Source organism: Ascaphus truei, chromosome 6 (genome assembly GCF_040206685.1).
Source record: "Ascaphus truei isolate aAscTru1 chromosome 6, aAscTru1.hap1, whole genome shotgun sequence".
Lineage (NCBI taxonomy): Eukaryota > Metazoa > Chordata > Amphibia > Anura > Ascaphidae > Ascaphus > Ascaphus truei.
The window spans coordinates 37301781-37313754 of record NC_134488.1 but is presented as its reverse complement, the minus strand read 5'-3'; the positions used below and the strand labels follow the sequence as shown (position 1 = coordinate 37313754).

The 11974-nt window shown below is 41.5% G+C and overlaps 1 protein-coding gene and 1 long non-coding RNA gene across 2 annotated transcripts in view; one reads left to right on the top strand and one right to left on the bottom strand.

The window, feature by feature from the left end:
* LOC142496918 (uncharacterized) overlaps window positions 1-3748 on the bottom strand; it is a 14968-nt gene extending 11220 nt beyond the window's left edge. The window contains exon 1 of the long non-coding RNA XR_012802132.1: window positions 3413-3748. This is a non-coding gene — a long non-coding RNA (uncharacterized LOC142496918). The remainder of the gene's footprint in view (window positions 1-3412) is intronic.
* A 1478-nt stretch (window positions 3749-5226) lies between these two features.
* Window positions 5227-11026, top strand: LOC142496917 (nicotinamide N-methyltransferase-like). The gene is made up of 3 exons (XM_075604020.1): window positions 5227-6851; window positions 9124-9331; window positions 10178-11026. Exons 1-3 carry the CDS (start codon window positions 6704-6706, stop codon window positions 10605-10607), a joined length of 786 nt encoding a protein of 261 aa, XP_075460135.1. The 5' UTR covers window positions 5227-6703; the 3' UTR covers window positions 10608-11026.
* Window positions 11027-11974: the final 948 nt, after the last annotated feature.

The window sequence follows — 11974 nt, the reverse complement described above, 5'->3', positions numbered from 1 at the left end:
ATGCGCGCTGCAGAAATGTGTTAAAAAAAATTTGCGCCTTTTTTTTCCTTTCCTATGGCCGCGAGCGGCAGCTTCTTGCCAACTTTTCCTGGCGAGGCAAAAAGGAGACAATCGCGCCATTTTATTGGCGCGAACAGCCGCTAGATGCCATTCGCGCCTCTCTGCATTAGGATATTTTTAAAACTGGCGAGATGGAGGTTCTCGCCAGCCGCGAGGCGAGTTTTAGAAATAGAAAAAAAAAATTGGCGCGTTTTTCGTAACTCGCCATTTTCTGCTGTTTTCTGCGCGATTTTCTCCAAAAAATGGCGAGTTTTGAAATAGCGCTGCTCTCTGCATAGGCCCCATAGACTGCATCCTGACACATTTAAGTATTGGTTATGTATTGTTTCCCCAGTAGCATGCTAAGCTACAATTGAACCCAGTGATAATTGCATTCAGTTGCAGTTGTATTTTAGTGATCTCTGTGCTGTGTATATCAACGTCATTTGGCTTAGAATCAATCCACGTACCACCAACCTATTATTGTGTTGTACCTACAGGTGTAAATATTAAGTTTTATTGATTTAAAATATTAGTATATAATAATAGTTCTATCACTGCTAGGTGCTATATGGTACAATTTCAGGTTGGCTTGATCGATATGCTACGCTAAATGCCGCACAGCATTTGTATGTTTACAACTGCTAATGAAGCTTTATCACTGTTGGCAATCATGAGACTCTATGACCTATATTAATAGTTGACCCTAGGTGTTTATTTAGCCCATCTTTGCCTTTATTATATTGAGGCAACTTTCAATTTGTACTACACACCCTGAGTCTAAACCCTGCCTGCCCATCACCCTTCCCTTTTTAATTACATTGTGTGTTTATTAATATTAAAATTGAGTGTAGAATCTATTTTAGTTAGATACCTATTAAATGCTAAGTTTTAACCGCCCAGGAGTGCTTTTGACAAATGAGCTACTAGTTGGAAAGTTGAGGCACTAATATGCTCCCACCCTCTAATCTTTGTTAGTCTACAAATATCAGCTCATCATTTGCACCCACGTCACACTAGGTGTGTACAGTATGGGTACACCCATTAATACAAACAATCAATCATTCTAGTGAGCTGTATACTCAGTTAATTTGGTTTTGCACATACATATATATACACACACACACACACACATACATGTATATACACACATACATACATACACACACATATATACAGATATACATACACACACATATACATATGTACACACATATGTGTGTATATAGATATATAGATATATACCACACGATAAAGGTTGCAACACAACATCAAGGGGCAGCACGCAGGTAAGTACATCATACATTTTCTATATTTGATAGGTTCCAGGCCATTAACCCAATACAATAAAAAAAAAATGCATTTAAATGCTGCAGGGTATAAGAATATGAGTATATACGGTATATCTAAATGATGCTTGGTCTGTGTTACATTTTATCTCACTGAAAGCATCTTACTTTATGTACTGTGTGTTGCTAATTATTTCATTTGGAAAACACACGTCTTTAGGGTGACGTGGGAGAAGGGGCGGCTCAGTGAGTAAAGATTCTGACTGGCACTGAGTGTGAAGCAATTCCCAATGTCAGCTCCTTGTGACCGTGGGCAAGTCACTTTATCTCCCTGTGCCTCGGGCACCAAAAACATAGATTGTAAGCTCCACGGGGCAGGGACCTGTGCCTGTAAAATGTCTATGTAAAGCACTATGTAAAACTAGCAGCGCTATACAAGAACATGCTATTATTATTATTTATACGTAGCCCTCTTGGTATTTAGCTATGTAATGTGAAGACGGGACAGGAGGCAAACTCCACATAGAGAGATCATTGGCTATTATTAGTTAATTAAAGCGGCAGTTAAGTCTTTTTTTTATTTTATTTTTATTTATTTTTTATTTATTTTTTTACTTCAATAGTTTCATGTGGGCAATCTCTAATTACCTAAAGAACTGCATAGCTGCCGGTCAATTCGTTCTCCGTCTATTCATCGGCAAAGTTTGGCGACATCTTTAAATATGGGGAATGTAAATCGTTGCTATAGGAACAAGCATGCTTGTTAAAATAGAATACAAGAAAATTGGTCTTTCAAAGTTGTTCTTACTATAGAACTGATTTATTAAAAAAAACACACATGCAGAATATTGCCTGAACTGCAGCTTTAAGCACAAAACAAGTTGGGTAAAAAAGTACGGAAAAAAATCCCCACATACAGCAAAAAAAAATATCACTCGTGAGCACAGTGACATCTCTCAGTCAGGTCTGCAACCTGCCTTTCCCCATTATCTCTTAGCATATAGTGCTTACACTGCAGCCAGGGATTCTGGGTAATAACAGGAAAATGAGCACACAGTGTGTCACTTTCTGCTTCTTGTCCATTGTAACATGGGCCTATATATGCTTATACCTGCCGTATTACTCAGCTTCAGCACAGCCTGGGTTAAAGAAGTGCAGAGACAGTAACCCTACTCACAGACAGCTTTTTTAAATGTTTTGGTCTCATCAGTGTGAGGTTTGTTACGGCTATGCTGGGTCCTGGTTATAACCAGACACACAACACGTTATGGTGGGTAATAAAGTAACAAAAACCCTTCCACCATACAACGTACAGCAAATACAAATACAACTTTTTAATTAAATAAATTATTAGTAAATAGTTTTGTATTAGTGTAATAAATATATATTAATTATATGTATATAAAATATCAGTCTGTCTCAACAAATTCATTCTATGTAACCAATAAATATACAAACCTGAAGAGAACATTTCATGCCATTTTTTAAAGGGTAATCCACTCTTTCATCTATCAAGGGACATTTTTAACCACAGAAGTATATATCTTCAAGTCCTTTTGGATCAAATTCTTCATCATGATAAAGTTTGTGGAGACTGGGATCCATTGCAAGTCTTTGGTGCAATCTTTCTGATGTGATGTTGGATATGTCTTGTACATAGTTTTAAGTCCTTTACATAATCAAATATGACGCCTCCCAAATCATGAGGACAAATATTAACTTTGGATCATACTGAGCTTCATATTGAACCTTCTAATATTGTACAATATTCTATTTCTTATTAGTTTGTTGGCTTTCTGCTAATTGAGAAATCACAAGTCATCTCATGATTCTTATAATATTTTATAAAAAAAAACAGCATTTTTCAGTGTCAGTACAGCAAAAGTAAATTTAGACCTTGCTGAGCTGCAGTGTGTTTAATACACTACATCCTGAATAGATATTAACCCCAGTGTGTAATTAAATCAGGCAGAGGGCTGTAAATATCGGGAACACACAGAAGTACTTTAAATGTCTGTCACAAGTTATGCAATCCCACCATCACACATTTCTTATACAATACTTTGATTTGACAGCCCACTTACCCAATCTGGATCAAAGCTTGAAAATAAATACTTGTAACCAGGAAGGCTAGTATGTGTTTATAACCCCCTTGCCCAGGTTGTAAGGATTGTTACTGTGAGGCAGGCCTCCAACAGGGGAGGGGGGTGGGGGGGTCTGCTGGTGTTGGCATCCCAGGCCCCGTGAGTCAGGAGGCCCGGCCATTCCATTTTTTTTTTTTTTTTAAAGTTGGGGAAAAAGAAAATTACGGCAACCCCTGTGCGCATGTGCAGAGCCAAAGTCTCTGTGTCATGCGCAGGGAAGCAGGGTGTCCGGCTTGCTGTGTGTGGGTCAGACCACGCTACCCCCCCCTCCACTCCGCTCCCAACGTGGAATGGAAGGGAAGCGCCATTGCGAGCCCACACGTGCGCGCGCCAACCCAGCATCCCCCGCATGCGCCAACCCAGCTTCCCATGTGCGCCCGCCAACCCAGCTTCCCCCACGCGCCAACCAACCAAGCTTCTCCCGCTTTCTAGACCCGCTGACCCAGCTTCCCCCGTGCCCACCTCCTGCCACTGGCAGCAGCCGCGGTATTAACCCGCCAGTCTCGCCCCCCCCTGCCGCCCACCTCCCGCACACCAACCTCGCGTCTGCCAGGCAAGGAGCAACACCCACCCAGTCAATTTCAGTCTACCACCCAGGCACCCACCCAGTCACTCACCCACCCAGTCACTCAACCACACAGTCACTCACTCACCCATCCAGTCACCCACCCAATCACTCAGTCACCAATCCACCCAGTCACTCAAAGTCACTCACCCAGTCACTCAACAACCCACCCAGGCAGGCAGACAGGCAATCAGTTAATTACATTACCTCTCTTGAAACGGTGCTCAGTGGGGGCCTTCGATCAGTCAGCGAAGGGCTTTCAACCAGCCTGGAGGTGGGTGCCTTCACTGGCCCGCGGTGGGGCCTTGAATCAGCCTGTGCTTCAACTGGCTGGGGGAGACTTCAACTGGCCTGCACTTCAATGGGCCAGGTGGGGGCAGTGGAGCCTTCAACCAGCCAGAGGGGGAGGAGGGCTTCAATTGGCAGGCAGCGGGGCAAGTTTTGGTGGGGAGATGGACAGCACGTGGGTGACTGACTTCCTGGGTGGGTGACTGCCTGAGGGGTGACTGACTGACTGCCTGAGTGGGTGGGTGCCTGACTGACTGCCTGGGTGGGTTGGTGACTGCCTAGGTGGGTGACTGCATTGGTGGGCGGGTGACTTACTGCCTGGGTAGGTGGGTGACTGACTGCCTGGGTGGGTGCCTGACTGACTGCCTGGGTGGGTTGGTGACGTCCTGGGTGGGTGGGTGACTGCCTGGGGGGGTGACTGCATTGGTGGGTGCCTGACTGACTTTCTGGGTGGGTTGGTGACTGCCTGGGTGGGTGACGTCCTGGGTGGGTGATATCCTGGGTGGGTGATGTCCTGGGTGGGTGATGTTCTGGGTGATTGACTGCATGGGTGGGTTGGTGACTGCCTGGGTGGGTGACTTCCTGGGTGGGTGATGTCATGGGTGAGTGATGTCCTGGGTGGGTGATGTTCTGGGTGATTGACTGCATGGGTGGGTGACTGCATGGGTGGGTGGGAGACTGACTGCCTGGGTAGGTTGGTGACTGACTGCATGGGTGGGTGGGGGACTGGTGAGTCTCTGCCTTCCTGGGTGGCTGCCTTCCTGGGTGGGTGACTGCCTGCCTGGGTGGGTGACTGACTGCCTGGGTGGTTGGCTGACTGCCTGGGTGGGTGGGTTGCTGGGTGGGTGACTGACTGCCTGGGTGCAGGAATGACTGCCTGGTTGGGTGGGTGACTGACTTGACTGCCTGTGTGGATGTCTGACTTCATGAGTGGGTGACTGCCTGAGTGGGTGACTACCTGGGTGGGTAAGTGACTGCCTTGGTGGGTGACTGGATTGGTGGGTGACTGGGTAGGTGACTACCTGGGTGGGTGACTGCGTGGGTGGCTGTTTGGGTGACTGTGTTAACTGCATTGACTGCCTTTGTGGGTGACTGCTTCATGGGTGGGTGACTGACTGCCTGGGTGGGTGACTGAGTGCCTGGGTGGTTGGGTGACTGACTGCCTTGACTGGGTTGGTAGGTAACTGGATGGGTGGGTGACTGACCGGGACGGTGCTGCTTCCTTGTCTCACTTCCCCCCCACCCCAATATCATCTAGTTTCCCCTGGCTCCTGGTTGGCGGGGGGGAAGCTTGATTGGCGGTACGCCATGGCGCTTCCCCTCTGTCCCACATGGCTGCTGCTGATCGGGGTTTGAGGAAAAAGGCCGGATACCCTGCGCATGCGTACCAAGATTTCTCAGCGCATGCGCACGTGGATCGCTGGTATTTTTTTAAAAACAATGGCACCGTCGTGCAGGGGGGCTGGGCGGCCGGGACCCTTGACTGATGGCACCTGAGACACCAACCCCGGCAGCCCCGCCCCTCCCCCCTGTTGGCAGGCCTGTTTACAGCATGTGCCGCACTTTATCAATACAAACCATTAGACCATGAGAAGTCTGTTGCTATATTGATACATTGTATAAATTGAAACATGGATTCAGTTACTCAAGCAGACACAACCCTGACAAGCAATACTGAACTCTTTTGGAAATTGTGTTGGAGCTTTTTCTTTTCATATTCAGACTATTTTGAATATTGCCCACTGTTATGCTGTTATGCTGTGGATTTAATTGCCTCAATATTTGGACTGGTTCCACTCCTTTACTATGGGTAATGTATACTGTATAATGTATAATGTGGGATCTGAATGACGACTCAGGTGGGTAATACATGCACAGAGTATGATGGTGGGATTATATAACTTGTGACAGACATTTAATGTGCGTCTGTGTGTTCCCGATATTTACAGCGCTGAGAAGCTTCATCCCATGATGTACCATCTGCATGATTTAATTACACCCCTGGAGTAATTATCTATCCAGGATGTTGTGCATTAGCACACTGCAGCTCAGCAAGGTCTTAATTAACATTTGCTGAACTGACACTGATAAATGCTTTTTCTTTTAAGTCAATTTCAGTATAAAACATTATAAGCCCTGTGATATGAAGACTTGTGATTTCTCAACGGGAAAAAAGACAACAAATATTAGAAGTGTCAATATGTGAAATAAGAATTCTTGTGTTCAAATAAAGTTCTGTATGATCCAATGTTATTATCTGTTCTTGTGACTTGTGGGAGGTCATATCATATTTAAATGTTAAAAGCACTTAAAAGGAAGTTAAAGAAGTATCAACCATTACATCAGAGGCATCAGAAAGATTGGACCAAAGACTTGCAATGGATTCCAGTCTCCACAAACATTATCATGATGACGAATTTGATCCAAAAGCTTTTGTAGATACCTACTTCTGTGGTAAAAAATTTTCCTTAATAGATGAAATCGTGGATTACCCTTTAAAGAAATTGCATGAAACGTTCTCTTCAGGTTTGTATTTTTATTCTTGACATTTGTGGAGAATGACTTATATTTGACTTACATTTTTATATGTAGAAAAATAATACATTTTATTACAAGTCAAAAAAATTAACTGGTTTGACTTCCAGCGCTTCCTCTTATACAAAGTCTCGGCAATAATAGCCTCGAGGCAGCCAAGCAAGCTAGGGGGTGTTTTAGGCTGCGTCCATGGTCGGGCAGACAGTGTGGAGGCGTGCGCACGCTGACCGATCAAACTGCCCAAGGCAATGAAGCGGAAGCGGTATGGGGCGCGCGTTGCCAAGAAATCAGTTCAAACAGATTTATTGGCGCGACAGGCCGGTCACGTCAGCGGTTCGCCCAATGAGGACGAACCAGCTCCGTGAGGTCACTGACACGCCACTAGACACGCCCAGGGACGGCGCGCCTCCACACGGCTGAACTTACCATGGACGAAGCCTTACAACACTTGCATGATTCAGGTGTCCTAGAGAGTTCACATGCTATTTGCTTAACATGACCACATTATTATATATAGTTACATTATTCATTTACATTCAACCACATTGAACGTCTTTATGAGCAGACTCAGAAAACTTTGTTTAAAGGGAACTGCTACTCTATATACCTGGGATACTTGTATCATTTTACACAGTGTTTTGCCATAAGCTATAGGTTTCTAATGGTGTAAGAAGGAATATTTTGAGGCAAGAATATAGATTATTATTTTTTTATTGAATTTTCCAATTGTGTTGTTTTTCCACTATTATACATAGGTGGTTTAAACTAACTTGCAAATGATATTTTCCGAATAGGGCATATAAGTTTATTTTGGGGCATTGACCTAGAGTAACCACACGATCATTACATACTAGGGGTTAATAAAATTCTAACCCATTCAAGCAGGATCCTATATTGCACAAGGTATCAAATTCAAATTGGACTCCTTTTTTGCTTTATGCTTGAGGGATATGGTTTTACAGTATAGAGGAACGATATTAATATTAACTGGAGAATTTAGCTCCCTTAATAGGACATCACAAGTGACTATATAACAGGCACCTTATTTGCAGAACCTGGTGAAAATTTCCTTATACTTACAGTACAGAATAAGCAGTTATATCCAGAATCAATATTTATGAAGTTCCTTGACAATTACTTATTGCAATTGCTATACTGAAACCTATAAATTCTTTAAGCCAATTTAAGGTGTACTAACACTCCAAGCCATATATATATATATATATATATATATATATATAGGATATTAGACTTAATTTTTTGGTTATCAAACAAGGAGATCGAGTATTATTTACAACCATTACTCCTTCAAAATTTATACAGTAGATCCTAACACCTACATAGGTGTTGAGGGATCCAACACTGCATTGTTGTTTTAAATCAATATATTTGAAGGATTATGTTAATAAATTCATTTTTAATTATGCCATAATACATTCACTAGGGGATCACAGTGACCACAACTGGTTTACTTGTCTTGTAAAAGTTAATCATATACCCCTCTACCCATACTTCCCCTATACATTCACTTTAAGCTGAGTGGGATTCCCTCTGTTTTTCTGCATTCTCTCCATGTGCGGTATTCCTCCTATCCCGATCTTCACAATACATAGTTAAATACCAAGGGTGTATAAAGACGTGTTTTCCAAATGAAATGAAGGAGTGCAGTGATTAGCTAATGTTCCATACCTGCACATGCGCACAGAGGAAAAAGACACAAGGCCGGCATTGAGCATTTCAATGACTTGGTGTACAATGCCACAACCTTTAAAACATTTTTTTTAAATATTTGTGTACTATGAATATTTCTTTACTTTTATTTCCAAAAGTCTATAGTTCACGCTTGTTGGGCAAAGCACATAGATAGAGACAAGAATATTGTGAACAGAATCTCTGAATCTTTAATCACATTTAATAAAATTTAACACAGTGCAACAATGCCTTGTCCCTTGCCACTGTTCATTTGGCCCTTTCTGAGGACCAAACAGGCACCTTAACCCGCACCTCCTGCACCTTACAACAACTCCCCCGGGGCAGCCACATGCCTCTCTCCAAAGTTTCAGGCTTTGGCTCACAAGGTTAGAAAAAAGAGCTCTGCCAACTGTTCTGAAATTCCATTTCCTGTTGAATGACACCATACACCTTCTGCATTGAAATTTTATTTTTAATTGTATTGGGATAGTACCAAAATATTTTTTAAATACCAAATAAGCTTGTTGACTATGATGAAAGTGTATTTTATTCTTTCTAACTGTTGGTGCAGGGCGTGTGAAAGGAGACACATTGATTGATATCTCCTCTGGCGCATCAGTTTACCAGCTCATATCAGCCAGTGATATCTTCAAAGAGATTATTATGGTGGAATTTACTGAGCCCAACATCCAGGAATTTGATAAATGGCTTAAAAAGGATCCAGGAGCTGCTGATTGGTCATATGCAGCAAAGGCTCTTTGTGAACTAGAAGGCAACAGGTAACATAATTCCAAGTACATTATCACAAGACAAATAATACCTGTGTGTGTGTCAGGGAACTTCTCTCCCCATCTTCAACTCCCATCTTGTCAACAGCTTGATCAACAGCTAAGAAAAGTTCTAATCTGTGCTTTACAAATAAGTAGAGAAGGGAGAAACTGTCAAAATCCATTTCCTAGAATTACCAGAGCTTTCCATTCGAAATCAGTTCCGCGGATTTAGACAGATTCCACTGTGGTGAATATTTATAGTTAGAGATTGTAACTTTTGTGGATAATTTGTGGTAGCAAATCTAGGGCCAGAGTCAGAAAGGGTAATTTATCAAAGTCTCTGGACTGCATAAGGTGGGCACAAATATTGCACTACAGTTATCAATGGGATTTTTTCTTTGCTAAATCTGGTGCAGATTTTGCACTGGTTTTGTCTCTAGTTTGATGACCTTGGAATAGACCATGTAATGCTAAACTTGCTGCAAAACCAGCCGCCTGTGAGTGACTCCAATGATTTACACTTTCATTCTTCATCTAAAGTAACACAGGTTATTCCTACAGAAAGCTGCAATGTCCATGTCACGGGAAGTATGGGAGTTAAGGTGATCCATATAACGGAATAATGGGGGACATGTATTGCTGAGATCTGCTGATACAAATAGCACATGTTTCAGCTACAGCTAGTAATGAGATAAAGGTCCACATTTCCTTACACTGAATATTCTTCCATTGTGAAAGGGCTTCTATGCATTTTTTATAACTTTATGCAACATCTCTATTGTTAATCGTCTGACTTTCACATGTATATGTATAAAGACACTTATAAAGTAATCGTATGTTCTTTTTTAATTTCAGAGAGAGATGGCAGGTAAAGGAAGACAAAGTGAGAAGAGCCATCAAACAGGTTGTAAAATGGGATATTACTAAAGACAATCCTCTAGACCCTGTTGTCTTGCCACAAGTGGACTGTGTGCTCAGCCTTTGGTGTCTAAGCAAGATTAGCAGAGATAAGGAAGCTTACCGGAGCAATCTGAGAAAATTTGCATCACTACTGAATATTGGGGGTCACCTGTTACTCTTTGGGGTATTCAATATGACATATTATAAGATTAGTGAGCACAAGTTCTTTTTCCTGACCTTTGATGAAAAGTTTTTAAGGGAGGCTCTCAGGGATGCAGGGTACGTCATTGAGAATATGGATGTGCTCCCCAGCAGAATGGGCTGTGATTTGTTAGATTATGATAGCGTTATGTATGTTATAGCGCGCAAGGAGAGGGAGGTTTAATGATCTAATTCTGGAAGATTAATATTTACATAGGAGAGAAAAGTAAGAATATATGTTTATTATTAAACATTTTCATCACTTACAGTATCCAACAGGACCTTTCAAATTCTATTTAATCAATAAATGCCTCTTTATTTTCTTTCTTTGTCAATGCACAATAGCTATTGAATGACAAAATCATTAGCTATATGTGAGGACACTTATGTGTTTGCTTATAGTATAAAATACATTGAACAATTAATTGGAATAGTATATGTTTTCAAATTGCATTCAGGGGTTGGGGAATAGTTCAAAAAACTTTACTTTGTTTTTCTGTCCCATGTTCTGTTGCACGCTGAAATGTTCCTGCTAAGAATATAACGTTTTACTTTTAAGAGCTTATTATAAAAAAATAAATGATTTCCAAGTACAATATCTAATATCTTTGCCTTTTTCCCGTTCCTAACCATCAAAATATTTGCATAATAATTTTGTTTGGAAAGCCATACGTCCTCAGAGTTCAACCTCAGCATCTTGCGTACTTATGATGATGTCCGCAGTACATACTAAGCCCATACAGTACGTAGGCAGAATATACATTAAATGAAAAATGCTTATTCTAGGAACAAGTGTTTATTCTACACAGACCTCAGGCAAATGCTTCATATAAAGTGTACCTTATTGCTGCTGAGTAGAATTGCTGTAGTCCTATTAGTGCAGCTGTTAAAGTCGTCAGTGCAGCGTGAGTAAAGCCTGGCAGTCTTGGTCAGTGTACTAGAGCAGCAGTGGTGTGTCTGTGAGGGCAGACATGCATCCTGACTGTTGTTTTGCGGAGGCGCTTTGTCGTATTGAGGATACATTTTAAAGCTCTATATTTTAATTATTTCGATATAATAAAAGATTTTTAAACTTATACAATTCTACCATGTAACGCATAAAGTGTAATTTGAAGAAATAACTAGATCCCTAACATAATTGCACTCAAGGTGTATAATAATACAACATAATTTCAGACTTAATAAATCATAGAATCCCAATATTCTTAATGTTGCAACTTAATATATGGTGGTTCTAAATACACACTATAGCAGGGATAGCCAACTAACAAGAGTACTAAAGCATCTATATCTTTCTATGAAAAATAATAACATGTTATGAATTAATGATGCTATTAAACAACGACGCATGTGAGGTTTATATATACAGTGATTGATAAGAAGCCCCAGGATAGGCGTCACAAAACAGGACACTATTGGATAACCTGAACTCAGTTAAGTATAGTACCTATAGGTGTCTCAAGATGTTTTCACTGATAAAGTAATCAGATATCCACAAGGAAGCAGAAATAGTGATCTTAATACATTCAGTCAATTATTGTATAACCAGCT